Source organism: Talpa occidentalis, unplaced genomic scaffold (assembly GCF_014898055.3).
Source record: "Talpa occidentalis isolate TD23 unplaced genomic scaffold, MPIMG_talOcc4v2.1 talOcc4.2, whole genome shotgun sequence".
NCBI lineage: Eukaryota > Metazoa > Chordata > Mammalia > Eulipotyphla > Talpidae > Talpa > Talpa occidentalis.
In genome coordinates this window covers 125,314,646-125,336,115 of record NW_023602073.1, presented here as the reverse complement: position 1 = coordinate 125,336,115, position 21,470 = coordinate 125,314,646, and the positions used below count along the sequence as shown (strand labels likewise).

Genomic DNA, 21,470 nt, shown 5'->3' with positions numbered 1-21,470 from the left:
CACCAAACATATACATTTTTTCTATATACACAATTATTGCAAGAAAAATTCTGGCTGATCTTTGTATGTACAGTATTAAAAAACCCTTTTTTTTACAGTACATGTTCTATACATTCTTATCTAATAAATAAATTGGGGTTTTTATTTTTCTATTATTATTATTATTGCTTTACCCATGATCAGAATGCATGTAAAAACAATTAGCTAATAAGTGACTAATAACCTGCTTTAAAAGTTGAAAAAATATATTTATTCTGCTTTGATACCTATGTAGAATTTTGTACAAATCTTAAATTTGCCAGAAGTTAGCTGAAATTCTTTCCATAGAGGAAAAAAATCAATTGTATTATCATTCTTAATTCCCAAAGTTATCTTACCAAACATTTGTTATTAGATGCAAATGCCACTCAATTAATATCATGACTTTTGTTGGGAAAGTATAATGATACAATTGCTTTGGGAAAAAATTTTCCCATTTCTTATAAAATTAGATATACATTTACTATGCAACCCAGGAATTCCACCCCTAGATAAATATAATAAATGAAAACATGTCCATAGGAGAGCTTGTACACAGTTTAAACACCAAATTTATTCATAATAATGGACACAGTAGAATGTCATCAGTAGGTGTTAGGTTAAAATTTGATACAAAAAATACTGAATACAAAAACATGGATGATTTTTACAGATTAGGCTCAACCAAAGGCGTCAAGTACAAAAAATAAATGGTAAAGAAAATTCTAAAACAGAAGATACTAATGAGGTAAAAGTTTGGGAGAAGGGAGACTTCAAAGAGTCAGTGGGAAGTTTGTAGGAAGGTGGAAATATATTTCTTGTTTGGGGTGCTGCTTACATAGGTGCATACATCTATCAAAGTCTCTGACCTATATAGTTAACTGTGAATGTTACCGTAAGTAAACTATACCTCCAAAAAGTTGTTCAAAATGTATTGTTTATGTCATATTTAAAATAACTTATGGTCCAGAGGAGCCTCTTTTTCTCAGCTATAGAATGGTGACCACAATGCCAGTTCTCAGGGAAATCAGCAATAGCGGAAACAAAGGGAATAAAATGCAAGACACATTGGTATTATTCCTTCAATAGAAAAGTAGTTAAAATTTGTGAAAAATAAATAGAAATAAGATGTTCAAAATAAACATACAAACTATATTTTTCAAAAAACAATGTCACTACACACTTTACAAAAATATGTGAAATCTAATAATTATCAGAATACTTATCAGAAAACAACAACAAGAACTGCAAGGTATCATTTAAGCAAGGGCTCTAAGTAATGGTTACATGAAGGTCGATACTGAAAATAAGAGTGTCTATATCTAGTTTATTATTTTATACTACAGAAAATAATGCACAGTATAGAAATACTTCTGAGTTATCTGGTTTCTAGGACTCAGTATCACCATTCAGATGAGTGCTTGTCAACCAAGTTCCAAGTAAAAAATGACTTATTATTTCATTTAGTTCATTCATTCCTCCATCACTTAAAATTTGCATATAAGCAAAAGGAAAAAAAATACACATCTTGGGAAAGAGACATTATTCTGTTAACTCCCACACATGCACAAGCAGGCTAATCTTAAACAGCTGTCTTTTCCTTTAACTAAATTAACAATGCTTATTATACTCTGGCTTCCAGATGCACAACATGTTTCCTGTTAATATGCATGGTTTCTGACCAGGCAATAATGTTAAGGAACTCAGAATAAGTACAAACTCCAGATACTATTATCTTGGGAGATAGACACAAAGGAAAATGAGGCTGTAAAATACATTATTTTGGAATTAAAAATGCTCTTTAAAACTTGGTCAAGGGTCCAGCTCTGTTAGTGTAAATACAAACAGGATGCCCACAAACTAAGCTGAAGAACTAAGATTATGGGTTGCACAATGATAAAATACAAAGCTGTTTATTGGAGTAATTAATAACTCTGTGACCCTTTACTTCTCAGAGAAGAAGGAAAATAAAGAGCAGACAGAAGAGAAGAAGGTATTCTAAGGTATTAACACAGACTGAGTGAGTGATCTTGACCTGGATGACATTAAAATGTTCCTCCCATCAAAGTGGATTGAGTTGCTGTGGCTTAGGCCTTACTCTTCCATGGGTTTCAGACCCTTGAGGATATTCAGCCCCTGGGTCTAGAGTTGTAAGACCTCTCTAGGGAAAAAATGAGAGAGAGGCTTAAGTTGCAGCTGGATGCCTTCTGAAATCCCAGCACTAGTTCTCTTAGAAAGGAAGTCAGTCCATTGTCTCTGTCAACTAATTCAGCCTACACCCCACTGTCCCAGGCCTCTGCCATCAAATCCCAGAAACATCTATCCAGATAAAAATTCTATTCTCACCAAGCTTTGTCCCCTAAATGTGAGATAAAAGAAATAATTTAATCTCATTCTACAGAAGATAAAGTTGTTTTAAGCACTAAGTAAAACTACTTTTCTACAAGAACTCTCATGATACAGTATAGAACACAGAAAGCTGGAAGAGATGTGCAAAGGACTAGATGTACAAAGTCTTCATAAAGACTTACTGTTAGAGAAAAGTCCACGAAAATATGTTTATACTCTACAAGTTTTATCTCATTTCTATTCAACAGCTGCAAATACACTAAGAAATATCTTCAAATAACTTCAGGAAAAAAAAAAGACACCATGAAATCAAGCAATGGGAGTTTAGACAGAACTCTTCTATACAAGAATGTAAATTAATAGTAGTCTCTTTGAAATAGAATTGAAGCACACATAATGAGTTTTAATGCAGAATATACAAAGACACTAAGATCTGTAATTTTACTAAATGTCAATGATACTGTAACCCACTTATTGTGAAATCAGATATAATAAAATTCCATTTATTGTGAAGGATAATGGAAATTTAAAATTACGTCAATGGAATGTAATGAGCAAAATATAATTCTAGTTATGGTGAATGTCTTTTCAGAAAAAAATCTTGGTGAAATAATGATTCACTGTAAGTCTTCATAGTTCCCATATGACTCAAAGGAGCTAGTCAAAATAACATTAGATTTTTAACATTAATATTTTACTTATTTGAATTATAATAAATTCAATTTATAATTCCCTAATATATGAAACCATACACAAATCTGCCATGAGAAACAGAAAATATGTGTGTTAATACAAAATTATACATTAAACATAGTCTAAGTTGTATCTGGTTATGAGTAGAATGTAAAAATGAATTAAACACTTCAATTAAGAGAAGGAAGGAGTAAGAACTTTCATAAACACTGATACAATGAATGGATGCTTCCCTCTACAGTACATAGGAAACCATTTTTTCAATTAATACAAAACATTATAGATTCAATTTTTAAAAATCAGAACTCAACCATTCCTAAATATTGTTATAATGCTGCAATGTTTACATTAGCTTTCTCTTTTGAAAAGAAATTGCTGTTTTCCATATTTGAGAGAAGAATTTAGTTATAATTGAAATGCATAACTAGGATTTAAAAAATCTTGGATCCTATTTCTTCTTATTTTTATCAGGCTAAGTGACTGCATTTTAAGTATTAATCCCCCTTTACTCCATACTGCTTTATATGCAACAATACTCAAAAGCTTTTATAGAGGTATAGAAATTGTGGTAAAATAATAAAATACCCTAGACACCAGATGGCAAACAAATTAAAGCATATGATAGCAGAGTGGAAAAGTACGCTATAATTAAGAAAGTCAGGTAAGATTTGATTTTATCTCTTCACTGAAATAATAATGACTATGTTATATAGTTACTTAAATTTAGACATTTAGTTTATAGAATCTGTTCTATCTGAAAATTATATTAGCTAATCACTGCAGAGAAATTTTAAAAGTTTTTAATATTCTCAGTTTTAGGATATTTAACTTGAAATTTGTTAGTATATTAATTCTACAGTTGACTGAAGTTTCTTCATTATTTGGTTAATATTGTCTTTTCAATAACTTTGCTGACTCTTTATGCATAAAGAATACATGCTAAGAGATTAAAATTGAAGCAGCATGCCACTTGTCTATTTCCTCTGAGTAAGTTCCCATTTAAATATATTGCCATGGCCTGTTGCATTCACATAGAATTCAATCACTAATGTTTCAATTAGTATAAAAAAAGAAAAAACATAGGCTTTCAACATAAATTCCACATCTCCCATACTCTCAGCACATAAACACATAAATCAAGCAAGAAAAATAAAAAATCAAGCACGTAAAATGAAGAATTTTATGTTATATTTTATGACGTGGAGAAGTACAGTGACAGAGTGCTAGGTATAGGTGGATTTATCAATGCAGACATCAGGAAATGAGTTTTCAACTCCATTTTAAAAGGAGAAGAAGAGGCAAAGTGTTTAAAAGTAGAATTAGTGTTGGCAACTATGTAACGAAAAAGAAACAGTTAAACACTGTTAGTAGGGATGTAAATATATCCAGCCTATATGAAAAACACTATAAAGATTTCTCAAAACAGTGAAAATGGATTTATCATATTATCTAGCAGTACTCCTAAGTATCCACTGCAAAAATACAAAAATACCAATTTGAAGGGATATATGGGCTCCTATGTTTATTGCAGTCCTATTTAAAATAGCTGAGTTATTTAAACAGCTTGAGTGCCCAACAACAGAGAACTAGATCAGAAAAAAATAATACACACAATAGAATACTACTCAGCTATAAAAAATGTTGTGTTTTTTTTTTAACATAAAAAGTTGAACTTCAGGATGGTTAAATGACCTATCCATTGTTTAAGTTCACATTTTTAATAAGGGTTAAAGGCAAACTTGTATTCTGGAGTTAGAGTTACAAATTTAGTAATATTTATAAAGCATCAGAATGAAAAAGTGAACAGTTACACATTACATGTTGAGTATGACAGAAATTTTTTGAATCATAAAAGGGCTAATTAAAGTGCTTTGTCTAAATTTTTTTTCAAAATTAAATATTCCCAAGTTTAGCAAAGCAGATGCCTTAGAGATTTGTTAGTGGTTATGATTTCCTGAGGTAGTTCTTTTGGTTATTTCTTTCATTTTTTTTTAGATACTTGTAATTATGTTTCAATTTACACTAGACAGACTAAAAATTCTTGCTAGCCCAGTTGCAATTCTATTTTCTCTACCTTAGTGAATAGAGACCAAATCACGAAGGTCTATATTGAAAGCTTTTCTACCATCTAGGAGACCATCCTGAAATGAAATTCCCTGGTGTATCAACCATGCAAAATTGTCATCTCTACTGAAGCAGATGTCAATGAGGACACATAGTTTCACTGATTGAAAATAACAACTAATTTTTGTGGAGCACTTACTATGTGCCATATATTTTTTCTAACAACATTTCTATTAAAAGAATTCTTTTTAAAAAATATTTCATCAATCCTTAATAAGTACACATGTGAAAATGGATGATTCCAAGAAAACAACAAGTATTATGTCATATTTGGAATATAAATAGCCATGAAGTAATGCAAATATTTCTAACCTGTTGTCTGTTTAAATCATTTCTCACACTGAGCAACTGACACAACTATTAGCTAATTATAGAAATCTGAGTTTCTTCTTATCTCTATTACTGACTTGTTGTGTGACCTTGATAGAATTGTTTAATCTCCCTGCAATAACATAGTTTGCCATCTATGATCTACTTTTAGAATATTTTGTTCTTCTAAGCAGAGGGATTATGTCATATGAATTGCAAAAATCATTCTTGAGCTTTATAATTACCTAAAGTGGAAAAGAGTTTATATTTACTGATTAGTTGCCAAATATTTTCACATATACTATCTAGCTTAATTCTATTTTATTAACAGGTAATTTAAACTCTATTGACTCAGGATTTTTCTCTCAGCAAAAAAAAAAAAAAAAAAAAAAGCTGTAACATCACTGTAAATCCAATTTGGCCATCACCTAAATCCACACTTTTTTTTACTCTTCAGTTATTTCCAAAACAGAGGAATATATATATATAAAATGAAAGTATAAAAAGGTGTATGTAGGCTAAACTATGAAATTCAGTATAGTTAAATACAACACAAATTGACTCATACACATGTGTTTTCAAGTGTGCTAGCAAATTCCTCCATAAACAGCATCAGCTGAGTTTGTTATACATGGTCCTAGAGGGAAAAATGCTGGTTTAACCCACCAAATATATTGGCAATAAGACATTTTTAGACTTACTTCATTTTTCTAGAGGCATTTTGAAAAGACATGTTTATTGATGTTACTTGTTTTATATGCATTGCCTGATATACTCCTCACAACAATCAAGTGAGACAAAGTAGCTACCTGAAATGACAATTGCATTCTTTCACTTCTTTTTCATACTTTCAGTCTCATTTCATAGTTGAAAAAGGCATAGCAGACAATAAACTACAAAACTGTGCTAGCTATAGTGTAAAGGCCGGACTGGGCACAGTGCAGGTTTTCTGATCCCATGCAGATCGGGTAAAGGAAGAGTCAGAGTCCTCAGTAGTTTTGCAGGTTTTTTATTTGGGGTTCACCAGGCATATGGCAGGCAGGGGTGCTGGCTGGGGGGCTGGGAGGCTGGCAGGCCTCCCAGCCCCCAGCAAGTCTTCACTCTATCTGGGCTCTCTGGCGTTCTCTGCTTCTGCTTCAGCTTCTCCTTCAGGTTCTGCTGCTGCTGCTGGGGCTGTTGGCGTCCCCCCGTGACGCCGCCCTTAAAAGCACAGTCTTAGCTCAGCTGAATCCCATCTACCTATGCCCACACCCTATTCCAGGTGCCCGCCATCAGGCATGCATTCAGGACAAGGATCCATCATCTATCCTAATGGCGGAAGGGCAGAAAAGCCTGATATTTTCTTTACCCTACAGTCCACCCCCTCAGGGTTTTCTGCCACACAGTCTATACATATATATACACAATTTTCTAAGCAAACAAACAATGCAGCCATGGCCCACAAAAGCAAATACATCAAATATAACAAAATACAACAAAATACAACAGAACACAAATAAGTCCAGGCAGGGCACCAACCAAGTGCAAAAGACAATTATTGGTACCAGCAGATGAGCCACCAAATCTGCTGCTGAAGGCACTGCTCATACGAGGGAGGGGAATCACTCACGGCATCTACTATAACATACCAGGAGCCGTCAGGCTTCCTGGCCTTCTCTGGCTGTACTCTAGGCTACAAGGCACACACAGCATCCACCCCCAGGATGCACTCGCTCTGGGATTGGCAATTTTATTCTGTTGGGGGTAATCATCAACCCTCAGGGTTTCTGTCTGCAGTCGCTCCAACACTCGGCCTTCATGGCCACCCATGCGACTCGCAGACCCCTGCACTCAAGCCAACCCACAGCACAAGCACATGGGTCGGGGATCCAAACTCTGCATTCGGCTTGGGCTCCACCCCAAGCCACGTTCCCCACCCGTCCCCCAAGGACAGGTTCCTCAGCTACTCACCCTCACTCAAGAATGAGCAGGGCATCACCCACAGGTGATTTTACGAGACTCACAGTTCTTCAGCATACCCAGGCTGCTTAACAGCCGCTCAGGGCTTCTCAACTTAGCATCAGCACCAGCTTTTGCCTACTTAGTTGGCTTTTCTCCTCCACCTGGCTGCTGGGCATGCACAGGCTGCTTTTGGCCATCTAGGCCCACTGGCCACCCCCAGATTCCCATCTCCTGGGGTTTACAAACAAAACTGTTCCACCCCCAGGGTCCCAAAACATATCAACCTGCAAGGTCCTCCGCCTTCTGGCGGGATTGTCAGTCCTAGTCCATCAGTCCATCAGTTCAAGTCCATTGGCCTCTCCCTGCGTCAGCAACGGCCTGCTGCCTCAGGGGTCATTGGCTGGTCCTTTCCGGTGTCGTTGGCTGGTCCTCTTGGGCATCTTCTCCTCCATGTGAGGTCTTGTCCCACAGCTCCCAGACCGTATCCACCTTCTGTGCCGCCATGGCGCCTCCAGTGTCGTCACAGGCAAAGTCTGTTCTCCTTAGTCCCTCCAGGTCTTCGGAGGGCTCCAATACCCATCTGCATGGATCCTGCCGACTTACGCCAATTGTAGAGGCCAGACTGGGCACAGGTGCAGGTTTTCTGATCCCATGCAGACCGGGTAAAGGAGGAGTCAGAGTCCTCAGTGGTTTTGCAGGTCTTTTATTGGGGTTCACCAGGCATATGGCAGGCAGGGGTGCTGGCTGGGGGGCTGGGAGGCTGGCAGGCCTCCCAGCCCCCAGCAAGTCTTCACTCTATCTGGGCTCTCTGGCGTTCTCTGCTTCTGCTTCAGCTTCTCCTTCAGGTTCTGCTGCTGCTGCTGGGGCTGTTGGCGTCCCCCCGTGACGCCGCCCTTAAAAGCACAGTCTTAGCTCAGCTGAATCCCATCTACCTATGCCCACACCCTATTCCAGGTGCCCGCCATCAGGCATGCATTCAGGACAAGGATCCATCATCTATCCTAATGGCGGAAGGGCAGAAAAGCCTGATATTTTCTTTACCCTACACTATAGACTTTAGAAAAAATATATTTGAAATAGCAAATTCTACTAACCCTCCTTTCTCCTTTAGAATATGTTACAATCATCTTAAAAGAGATTATTTATTTTAAAAATTTAGTGGTATGGCTACCAGACTGAAGAAATACAATGATCTTATTTACAATTTCTTTTACAGTTCATAATCATTTATCAAGGCAACTGGGTTTTTCTAAAAATTCAGATTATAGATTCCTTTATTCTAGCTTTTTGATAAAACTTAATGATTTAAAAAAATAAATGGCAAAGCACTAAATAGATTAACTGCATGATAAACTATAAATGATATAGATATACTTGCATATATACATACTGAGGCCACACATGCACACCCTCTCCATGTTTGTGGCTTACAAAATTTTGTTTTAACTGAAGTTCAACTTCAAGTGAAGTTCTAAGTCATTTTATGAAGATGTCAGTGTTTACTTTTTTTTCAGAAGGATTTTTTTTAAAGAGTTACATTTATTCAATATAAAAGGATTATCTTTCATAATGATCTACTTTTTGATGTAAAATTTAAAAAAGATTTTCCTAACAATACAAAAAAGGATACCAACCACAAAACAACAAAAAACCATCTCCTACAAGTTAGCTACCCTGTATCTGTGGCTTAAATTATTTTTGAAATTTTAATGACCTATGAAATCTGAAAGCTTCAGAATCAGAAGGACATCTCACTGGACAAAGACTGCTGGGGAAGGCTCTGTTACTTATTCATTTGCCTAGCCCACCCAAGGTGTTCAATATGTTTGCCACACCATGCCTCTGGACACAGAGCTGGCAGAGTGGCAGAGTTGGGAGGAATGGGGAGTTGATTGGGCTGAGTTGCCTGAAACTCTGGTTCTGAGAAATAAACATCTGATACTTTGTGTTATAGTGTACCCCAAAAGAGGAGCTTTAAAGTTTTTGTATCTCCAAATTTCTCATGGGGACATTAATAAGTATCAGTGTTCGGAAGGAATTTTGAGATTAAATTTGCTCTGATTCTTAGGTACTTGACTTTGGTTCTTGCTTTTCTCATTCACTAACATATACAGTCACTATTATCTAGAGAACTCCTTATATACTATTGATAAAGTCCATATGTGTATAGCCTACTGAAATAACTTATGTAAGGTGCCTTTGGAAAAGACAATAGTCAATTAACATCTTTTTAAAGTCCAGTGTCCAGTATTCAAAATCTTAAAGGCTAAAATGTGTTGAATACTTTTGAATTTATTCATAGTTTTAAATTGTATAGGGGCATGTGTGTGTGTGTGTGTGTGTGTTTCTGCAGTTTTAGTGTGTGTTTAAACAAAAAAGACACTTGAGAACTACACATATTCTTAGATTTATTTATTTCTGCATAGAAGAACTGGGGTGTAGGCCAAAGGTGTTGGGGGTGATGGTGGGGAGCAGAACAAGCATATTCACTAAAATACACTGCTGAAGGGAGCAGCAGGCAAGACAGGAGAGGTCTGCAGCGCCATATGTGGGTTAGCTCCCTGGCCAGGGATTGAACTTAGGCAGTGGCAGTGGGTGGTTATGGTGATAGCACTGAGACTTAACCCCTAGGCCACCAGGGAGGCCCACACATTTTATTTCTTATTCTTCTAGTATATTAATATAATATCCAGTGAATCTCCAATTTCAAATTAAACAACATAACTCAGAAATGGAGATACAATTTTTTCATGATATTTTATAAAAAATAAGGATCTAAAACTACAAAAGAGATGAAAATTTAGGATCTATAAAATCAGGAAAAGGAACATATTCTAATTTCTAATTCTCAACCAAGAATTAAAATTTGTGTTTGCCCTTAACGAGTTAGTAAGCATTAATTTTCCTACTATAAAATGAATATAATTATAATGACCTGCTAAACAGCTCTGCTATGTAAATAAACATGTTATTGCTCACAATGCACTAGATACTATTAAAGCAATCTAAAGCATGTGGCACTTAGGATGCAGTTAGAGAGCCTTCGGGAAGCACAAAGCTCAGTAGTCAATTGAGAGAACCAGCCTGGAGAAACATTGCTAGCATCATACAAGAAGCCTTTCCTGAGCACCAGGCACTAATACAGCTCCTCAGTTCTTTATCACTCAGAATCTGCATAGATGAACTTACTATTTGAACTAAAAACTTAGACCAGTTACAGGATAGTGTTAGTAACAGCCACTAATAGACTGTCCTCTATGATTGTTTTATAAATGCTACATGTTTACATAAAAACTAAATAGCATAAAGGTCCCAAATTAAAATTCATATTCTAGATACTAGAAAACAGTTTTTCTTTTTGACCCATATTAAAGATCTTTGACAAGTTTGGGCCTCCCCGGTGGCGCAGTGGTTGAGCGCTGAGTTGCGAAGCTGCCCGCGGCCTCTACAGCGCCGGTTCGATCCCCGGCTGCTCCCCGGCCACCAGAGGAGGGTCCCACATGGCGCGCAGACCTCTCCTGCCGCCCGCTGCTCCCCTCAGCAGTGTACTTCGGTCTTCTGCCTGCTCTGCTCCCCGCTCTGGCTCTGGTGAATTCTCTTACCCTCCCGCGCTTCTGACTGTACCCAGTGTATGTATAAACAAAACAAACAAGTTAATTAATTAATTAATTTTAAAAAACATCTGCCTTTAATTCATCATGCAAATTTAGATTATGTCTGAAAATTCTCTTCAGGTAGTAATTATCAGTACCTTTTATTTAATAAGATGAAAAATTTATTTTTTTTTAACTTTTTTTTTTTTAATAGAGGCATGTTTTATTTATTTGTTTGTTTGTTTGTTTTGTTTATACAAGCACTGGGTACAGTCAGAAGCGCGGGAGGGTGAGAGAATTCACCAGAGCCAGAGCAGGGAGCAGAGCAGGCAGAGGGACCGAAGTACACTGCTGAGAGGAGCAGCGGGCGGCAGGAGAGGTCTGCGCGCCATGTGGGACCCTCCTCTGGTGGCCGGGGAGCAGCCAGGGATCGAACCGGCACTGCAGAGGCTGCGGGCAGCTTCGCAACCCAGCGCTCAACCGCTGCGCCACCGGGGAGGCCCCAAGATGAAAAATTTAAATGACAATTTGTTTTATACATATTCTTAAAAGTTATAGTTGTTAGAATTATCTCTTTGAAAGCCATGTTTTATTCAGAAGCAGGATACCAAGGAGGAAATTTAAAAAGAAGAAAGGGAGGGAAAATCAAAGATTGGGAGGGAGACAGGAAAGGAGAAAAGAGGATATTGAGACAGAAGCTATGCAGTTTTCTTCATCTAACTTTGGTTCCAAATGAAAGAATTTAGTCAAGTCACAATTGCATTACTTTACTCCAAAGGTTACTGAGAGACAGTAATTCCTAAAGAGGTTATAAAAATCGAAACAGAGCATTGAATAAGTTTCTGATTGTAAAAATAGGTAACATATCAAAGCTCATTTCATAAACAAAGTCATCAGATCAATACATCATTTTGTCATTTTTCTTGCAATAACATCTAAACTTTAGTTTTGATATTGAAAGAAATAACAAAGAGAATTTGTGGATATAGCTATGTTCATATGGGAATAACTTATTTTTGTTTTAGCATCTACCTTAGTTAAAATTAATTCAAGAAATTTGTTTCTCAATACACTGGGAGCAAAACAGAAGGATAGGTAGACATTCACTATAGTTGAGGTATTTTGAGGTTTTTAATATTCTTTTTTAATCATGGAATAGGACTGTGACGCCAAAAGGAAAATCAAAATTTTTAAAAATGTACTTCAGCTCACCAATAAGACTGTTAAGTTAGAATATTACGGAATGTGGAGACACTAAAATATGCTATATGAATATGAGATTTGAGGCAGGAACAATAGTTCTAACCCAGCGGATTAGAGGAGGCTTAAGAAAAGAAATATTAACTATGATCTTATACATTCATTTAACTCTGCTCAGAACTCTTCAAAACCGTGCCCTCTCACTCAGACTGCAAGGCAAAACTTTACAATGATCCAGCCTCCCTTTCTTTATCATTCTTATTATCTTCCAGCCTTAGACCCTTAGAAGACTATACCGTATACTTAAAGTTCTTTTCTATCTGATACATGTATGATTCACTCCCAAGTCACCTGCAAATGGCTCAAGTGCAAACTTCTCCGTGAGTCAATCTTTAACAATATTTAATATAGCAACCAGCCTCCCTCTGCTCCTGGAATTCCTGACTTCCTATCTGCTGTATTGGTTTATTCTGGGGTCTCATCTCTCACTACATTCTATATACTATATGTATTCATTATATTACTTAGTCATCATAAATTCATCCTATTTCTGTCTCTACTTTGCCACCAAACCAGAATATAAATTCCACAGAGCAAGGATATTTTTGGGGGGAATCTATTTTACCCACTGAACACATTCATTCACTAACCATATTTGAATACATATAGTACAAACCCACCAATTTCATACACAAATTCTGACATTTGAACTTTGTATTACCAAGAATGAGCCCAGAAATGAGTCTCCACTTCTTATACACTGAGTCTGACATGAATCTTGAGAACCATGTGCCAGTAGAGATTTGTCTTTGTCTAACCTCCACGCTGTTTTCTCATTCAGGACAACTGGATTACTGTCCATGGTTCATGCCCAGCTACCCAGTTTAAAGTTGTATGTGATGATACACAAATCCTAACCCTAATCTTCTGGATTGGAAGCTAAACACTTGGGCAATTTACAATGCTTTCTTCCCAATCTTTTCACATAGTCTGAAGCTGCTAACTAAAATACCTACAGAAAACTGGACAGATGACCTGGAGTCACAATTCCTTTTTATTATACTGCTTGGAAACTCTTCCAGCTATGCTTCACCCACATGGTAGCACAGTTATGCTGACTTAAATCAGTTTCTACTTGGTACATCCTTTGAGCTTTAAAATTCAGACAGTCACCCTATTCTGGAACCCATTAAGTTCCAAATCCTCCTCTTCCATTGTGTCTCAGAATCATGTCTCATAATTCTAAAGCAGATCATGAAAGGAGATATGAAATCTGATACAAAGTTTAAGTGAATTTTCTTTTTTTATAGTTCACTTTTAAATCTATTTAGATCAAATGAAGGAATACTGATTCAGTCTCAGAGGTCTAAGATGAAATGTCTAGCAATATTAGTTATTGTCAATGAATAATCAATATTTAATAAATGTATGAATAAAAATGACATGATCTGTTTTAGAAAAATGGAGACTGAGAAAATGCTGATGTGAAATCTACCAAAAAATATACTTTTTTGAATCATAGTTGTAACAATGTAGTTGAAATGCATAAGAATTCCATATCCTACTACTTGAATGAGTTCATTGAGAGGCCATGACCACCAGTCAATCCTGAAATAGATGCAAACATTTGAAGTTTCCTGACCCTGCTCCTCCCCTCAGAATGTACATTCTGTCTACTACTTCCATGCTAGCAGTCATTTCAACGATGTAGCCTTGAAAGAGTAAGGTGTTACTGCGACCACCTCGGCTATATACATAACTGAACCCAGATAAGTCTTCTATATAATCATTTAAGATTTTTGGTAGGCACAGATCTATGTGTCTTGTGGCCACTCAAGACATGTCTTGTGTGTAAGTTCCTTTGCTCTTTAAGAATGCTCTCTACCGGTCCTCCCTGGTGGCCTCAGGGTTAAGACTCAGGGCTATCGCCACTATGATCAAATTTCTCCTCCTGGCCCACTGCTGTCCTTAGCAGTGTATTTCAGTAAATCTGCTTGTTATACTCCCACTGTCTCTGGTGAATCCTCTCATCCCCCCAACCCCCATACCTCTGGACTACACCCCAGTTCTTCTTTGCAAAAAAAAAAAAAATAGATTGCTCCCTACCCATATAGAGAGTGCTATCTCTTGCCTCTCATCTCTCCTAGAAATGGGGCCAGGATTTCAAACCAATCTACTTCAAAAATTCTTCTTTCTGTGTAATCAAATACCACCCATAAAAATATAGACTCATTATTTCCTCATAGTAGTCATATTTGGGTAGAACTCTTGGAATACCTATTGCAGTTTTAAAATAATTCTATTTAAAGAAGAAAAAGACTAGAGTTACTACAGAATATGTGGCAGTAATGAAGAAAATTAACAAAGAATGAACAGAGAATGTACAATAATTTTCATAATTCCTAGCAAATCTTAATATAGATTCAGTTCAGTATTTTGCATGAATTCCTAGGATGGAAAAATTTTAGGAATATCATTGATAAGCAATTTATAAGTATTGACTATATGAATAAAAAGGCTAATATAAAATTTATAACATAAAAAAATTCTACCACACCTATTGAATATAGTGTTAACATTCAGTGCAGAATTTGTTCTTATTCTCTGTCATACATTTATCTGTTATGAATCACTTTTACTAAACTATTAGGTCAGCATGTAGTGAACAAACCAACAACAAAATTTAATACCAGGTTTACAGTCACAATAAATCCCCTGAAAAGTTCTCAGGTAATTTATAAAGTATTCTCACATTTTATGACACCAGGCATTTTACAACTGTACACTTGATGGTGATGTAGAAATTTCACATGAAATTTTTATGTAGGCTTGCCAAAAATGAGTAAGAATCATCTCAACTACATTTTAATTTTATCTCAGAAGGCTTCTAAAAACACATCCATATGTGTTTAATATTTTCTTGACACTTAAGAATTCAGAAGTATAAATATGCACTCCAAAGACAATAGAATGTAGTACTAGAATTTGGACTTGGAAAAGGACTAGCGTCTCAACTTCTACTCTGAAGAGGCTTTCCATCCTAAATCATCTCTGAAAAGTTGTACACCTGAGCACTGCATGGACATTTCCAGAAGTTAGTGGTTCCACACAACCCAATTATTTCTGAACAGTTCAGAATGGGGAAGAATAGAGTGCAGGAAGCAGATTTCCTCCCATCCTCTTGAACTTATACTTGTGTCTCTGTACACTCTTCTATGGGTCTCAATTCAAAATTTAGAAAGGACAATTTCCCATTTTTTTCTATTTAGCAATCTTTTCCAAAATCCCAGGATATCATTTACGATTTCCTATGTCTTTATTTCTCCAAATTAACAACCTCTACATGGAATAATCATCCTCTAAAAATATTTGCAGACTCCTGACCATTCTACTCTTCCTCCTCTGAATTTACATTGATTTGTCAATGAAGGAAACAAATATGTTCTAGCCCAACCCATCAGCTTCTGAGTGTTTTTTTAGAAAAGTAAGTTAACCTTCCTGTAGCGAGTTAACCTTCAGTTCATGCTGAACTGGCTGTAATGCAGTCTACCATTTCCCAGTGTGTCTTTGTGCTCATTCTCATACATATAAACGATACAACAAGTATCCAGAAGAGGGCAAGTTAAATTATTTAATATCTAGATACAAACAATAAGAACAACTCCATAAAGGTTCTGTCCCAGATTATAGCTTCCCTTAACATTCCTGAATCTGTTATTATTCATATTAGCCAATCTGAATTGATTTTGGGCCACCTGAATTTCCAATAAACTGGGATTTTATGTTATTTCATCAAGCCATTTCCAAGACAAATGAACAGAAAGAGCCGTGTCTCACACTACTAGAGGTGTTTTTCCAGACTGACCTTCATTCACCCTGCAATATTCTTTGGAAACTATTTTTTAATCAGGTGCAATTTATCTACCACTACATTTCTATTTCCACCTGTTATTCACAAGAATAGCAGGAAAAGATTTTATCCTCTGCCTTGTTGAAATGCAGACCCTCTTTGGCCGCTTTGACTATATTATTCTCCTATTTGGTCAATCTTAAATCTAGTTAAAGAATTTCCTTGGAATATCATCCTGCCAAATCAAAGTTATCCATACTACTATATTCAGTATACTATAGAGACTACACAAGATTTTAGAGAAAAAAATTAAAAACAAATAATCTGGTTAAGATTTGAATGCAATCACAACATTTCAAAATGGTTACCTCATGTCAATATTCGTAATAAACTGTAATCTCGCTATAAGGAAAAACATTCTGAATGCATTCTGAAAAATTAGTGCTTGACCAAAAAGCTAAGTGCTAGTATACTCAAAAAGAGAAAGCTGATGAGAGCCAAGAAAATACTTTTCATCATAAGCCAAACTTATAACCAATGGTCTACACTAAGAGCTTGCTTTAAGGAAACAACATTAGAAAATAAAAATGACCTGGCATAGTAAATGGAAATAAATAAATTTTGTACCATAAAAAGGGAAATTTATCATAAGCAATGCTAGAAGTGCTTTCTGTAAAAAATTAAGTTATAAACAGTTGTATTAACTTAAATCACAGCTACTCAAAGCCTTTTAAATTGTTCAATAAGAACAATAAAAATAATATGTTCACCTGAAGGTGAAATAAGCTCATGTAATAAGGCATTTTAAATTACTGAAGCACTATACAAATTTAAGGTATAAAATATGCTTTATATATACTTTTACTACTAACAGCTTCCAGCCATTTATCCCAGAGACAACTACAAGTAAATGACAAATGTTGTATAAAATACACAATAATAGCAGTTATGGTTAACTCTACAGTATGGCTATTTTGCATAGAGTTTTATATATATATAAAACTCTATATATATATATATATATATATATATATATATACACATAGCCTAAGTGATCTCTTCAAACAATGGCAGTATAAACTCTCGTCTCTGCATTCATCTCCCCTTTGTGCCTGAAACCATAGACCACAAAAATCAGGAGTGAATTTTATTCTAAATTATGGAAGAAGGGGAGAGAGAAAAACAGGAGAGAAAAGAGGAAGAGAAGAGATGAAAGTAGAGGGAAGGAGTTTGGGAGAGGAGAAAATAAATCGGAAAGGTGAGGAGAACACTAGGGAAATTTTCAGGAAACCACTTGATCCCTGTTCCGAATGTGCTGAGTCTGAACTCCTCCAAGTGAACAGAAGAACTGGGGCTCCTGGATGCTTCACTCCCAGCTGCCTAACAGCGTAAAAGTATTAGGTATTATCAAACATATATAACTGAGCAAGGTTAATATTTAAAGTAATATTTTTTAAAAATCAGTTGCAGAGATATTCTCAAAATCACTATCTCTAAATGTCTATTAATTAAGTCACATCAACCCCATTTTGCCTCTTAGAGAAGGAAGAGCAAAAATAGGAAAAAAAAGTTACACATTGAACTTAAGGTCATTTTTATTCTAGGAATTTTAATCAGGGAGTTATTATTGTAGCAAGGCGCTTAGGGTATTTTTTTCACACTTCTTTAAATGAAAAAGTACTGCTAGAAATGTTAGGTTTTACGAATAAAAAATGCTCATAGCTGTGAGCCAGAGCTTTATTCCAGCTCACTGAAAAAGGGAGAAGTATATTTCAAAACTCTGGCATATTCAACCTCATCAAAACTTTCAAAAGCTACAAACTTCCAGATTTTGTACTCAGGGTAAATATTTTGATATTTAAAACCGAACTTCAAGTATTTCTTAAATATTTTTTACTTTGATACATGTTTTCCAACTTACAAAAATGTTTGCTGGAATAATGCATCACAAATTATGTTTCAAAATGCTGCTCATGTGCTTCTTTTAAAATTCATGATCATAAAGTAACTCTTCAAAGAATCCCAAGAGTCAGAAATGATATGCATATAAACATTGAGGCACTCTGAAGAGAATACTTTGTTATATTAAACACAACTGTTTTCCAGTGTCCCCTCAAGTGTATATTTGGTCACGATGGTCTCAATTAAAATACAGATGACACAAAAGTCTTCTTTGTATTTATGCAAAAGGATCTACTTCACAGTAATAAAATAAAATACCTGTAATAGGACGTGATTAAAAAGGTAATGCTGGGGGCGCCCTTGTTAGGGGGGGAAAATCCCCTTATTTAACTATTTTCCAAACCCTGTTCAAATTACTTGAAAACAAAGTCCCTTAAAATAAAGAAAAAGTATCAGCTGCCCTCCATAAAGTTCCAAGATGAAGCACACAGCAAAGGAAACTTTCTCTGCAGGGATGGAATCTAATTTGGAGAGACTTCTTTTTTTTGTCCAACTGGTTAAAAGTTTGCCTCTTGGAAAGATTCTGGAAATCAATTGGCAGGGTATAAACTACAACAACTCTCACAAAGGAATGAACAATGAAAAATGCTTCAAGCCCTTTTGAGGGTAGACAGGCAATTCCCCTCCACACCATTAGGGAGTTGGACATGAACTTGCATCAAGATTAGCTAGCCTCACTTGCCCCAAAACGCACTCCCGAAGGGCAAAGCAAACAGCCATCCCGGGCCAGTCACTGTCCCAGGCAGGAACCGATGAGGAAGCTCCGGCCCCCACACAGGGTGCAACCTAGAGCCCGTGCCTCAACTGTACCTCTTTGCTGATGCGCCTGCGTCTGCCGCGGCGGCTGCTGAGGCTCCTGTGCCCGGGCGCCCCCGACGCCTCCGCTCAGCAGCAGCGCCAGGAGGACCCCGGCGACTCCAGGCATCGCGGTGGCCCGGAGCGGATCCACTTCCCAGGAGCCTGCGGAGTCGCTGCCGCCTGGCCCCGGCCTGGGGTTGTGAGCTCAAGGAGCAGCAGCTGCTGGAGAAGAGGAGGAGACAGCCCGCACTAGTTTTGGCTCAACAGCCCCGAGGGTGGGGGGAGAAAGAGGACACTCCCCCGTCCGCCCCTTCCCAGGCACTCACCCTGCAGAAGACAAGCTCAGGCCCTTAAAGCGTCCTACGTGAAAAAGGCCCTTCTTAGAGCGTCCCGCCCTCTAAGAGGGAATCACTGCTAAGCTGGATCTGTTGGCTGAACCTCTTTAATTTAAAAGGATGTAATTGGCATGAAAGCACTTTGTGGTCTATGAAATCCCTGCATATGGTAAACATTAATCGTGAACATTCTGCACAAGGAACTTGACCAAAGCGGGGTAGTGCACCTCCTGGTCTGTCAAAATTGTGTGCAGGCAGAGTCTCCAGGTGTCCACGTTGGAGACAGGATGGTCCCCAAGGCCTGGAAGGCTAAGTTACCAGGGAGGGGGACAGAAGATGGGCCGTAAGGACACTGCAAAGCAAGTCAGGACATCCAGTGCTTCATAGACTGCGGGTAACAAGGAAGGGCAGAGTAATACAAGGCCCCTTGCTCCACTGTAATGTTTAGGACCAATCTAAAGGTTAAAATTAGGTTTCAGTTCAGTCGGGAAACATTCATTTAAAGAGGATAAAAGGACTTTGCGATTGTTTCCTTTCAGATTGGAAATTTCATGTCCTCCAGTCCATTTCTTCCCTTTAACACAAGGGAATTTTTGCAGGGTTTTTTTGTTTGTTTCTTTTTTTTTTTTTTTTTTTTTTTTTTTTGGTACTCCACCATTAGGATGACTGCTCCTTTTGTGTTTGTTTTTTATAGGGGCAAGGGTTCTAGTAAAGTTTGAAAGAGCTCCTTGCTGGGTGGTTCTAAGACTTGCAAATGTCTGGGTTTACTCAGTGATATAGCGGTACTCCTGGCCTTAGAGCCCTGAGGCATATACTTAACTTCTGATCACTATGCATTCCTGTAAAAAAAACCTTACTTTATATTTGAAACCTGATTTGTGTCTATTTTGTACGTAAACAAGATTTTTGGCATGGTTTTCGAGCTTTTGCAAGATTTGTATGCCATTTCAGAAATACACATTACTGATAACAAGGCTGCTCAGGGTGTTTTCTCCAGGACAATATTGTAACACCCTATTTGTTACACTAGGGTGACTCTGGGAATAGGTATTCATGGCTTCTACTGCATTTTGCCTTCCAAGATGGTTTTACCCAAGCACTCAAATACTGAAATATATATTGTTTTGTGTAGATGACTTTTTTCCTTTTTATTTTATACTTAAGAGTTAAATTGATATTTAAAACTTTATATTGAATTTAGATTATATTATCTATGTCTTTTTAGTTAAAAGGGTTATTGTTCCCTATAGGACTGATTGAGAACCCTTGGCTAATTTGCTGAAGTGAAAGAATATCCCTCAATATTTTTTATCTTACTTAGGTTGGTTAATATTAGTACTAGAAAACTATATTTTGTTCCAAATTGTGGAAATCCCAACGTGGACTTTGGCCCAAGTCTTAAGATAATACTATAATCTCTGTTGTCAACTCCACATCTTTTATTCAACACGGGGGAAATAATGTAAAATTATTTAACCAAAATTTTAATACTGTATTATCAGAGCTATAATTTTTTTTCAAATAAACCTAATTGAGGCACAACGTATGTAAAATAAATGTACCCATTAGATATGTTTAAAAAATGCAAAATCCGGGCCTCCCTGGTGGCACAAGAGGTTGAGCACCACATTGTGAAGCTGTTCGCAGCCTCTGCAGAGCAGATTCGATCCGGGCCTACGAGAATCCCACAAGGCGAGAATCCCACATGGCACAGCAGACCTCTCCTCTCTCGCCCGCTGCTCCCCTCAGCAGTGTGTTTCATCAGTCTGCCTGTTCTGTTCCCCGCTCTGTCTCTGGTGAATCCTCTCACCCTCCCATGCATCTGGCCTGTACCCCAGCACTTGCATAAATAAAATAAATCTTAAAAAAAAAAAAAATGCAAAATCCATTTGACAATTATCCCAATAAATATAGTCTGTTTTTATAATTATAACAGTTTTCTTTCTGTCTTTTTGCAGTAAATCCCCCAACTCTTATCCCAGAAACAATCACTGATCTGATTTCTGACATTACAGATTACTTTCACTTTCTCAAATCGCATACAAAGGAAATAATACAATAATAACCTTTAGCATACAGTTTCCTTTACTCAGAACAATGTTTTAGAGGAATAGTCAAGTTGTTACTTTATATATTTCTTTTCATTATTTAATTGTATTCTATGTATGGACATATCAATATCACAAATGTTTGTATATTTACTTGTTGAAATACATTTAGACTGTTCCAGCTTTAACTGCTAAGAATAGAGTTGCTATGAATATTTGAATACAATGTTTATATGGACATAGGTCTATC

At 36.7% G+C, this 21,470-nt stretch overlaps 1 protein-coding gene across 1 annotated transcript in view; it reads right to left on the bottom strand.

Annotated features, from left to right (window-relative positions):
• Positions 1–19,058, bottom strand: part of LAMA2 (laminin subunit alpha 2) — a 536,992-nt gene extending 517,934 nt beyond the window's left edge. The window contains exon 1 of the mRNA XM_054697817.1: positions 18,850–19,058. Coding sequence (XP_054553792.1) covers positions 18,850–18,964 — 115 coding nt within the window. The 5' untranslated portion in view covers positions 18,965–19,058. The remainder of the gene's footprint in view (positions 1–18,849) is intronic.
• Between the last annotated feature and the right edge of the window lie 2,412 nt (positions 19,059–21,470).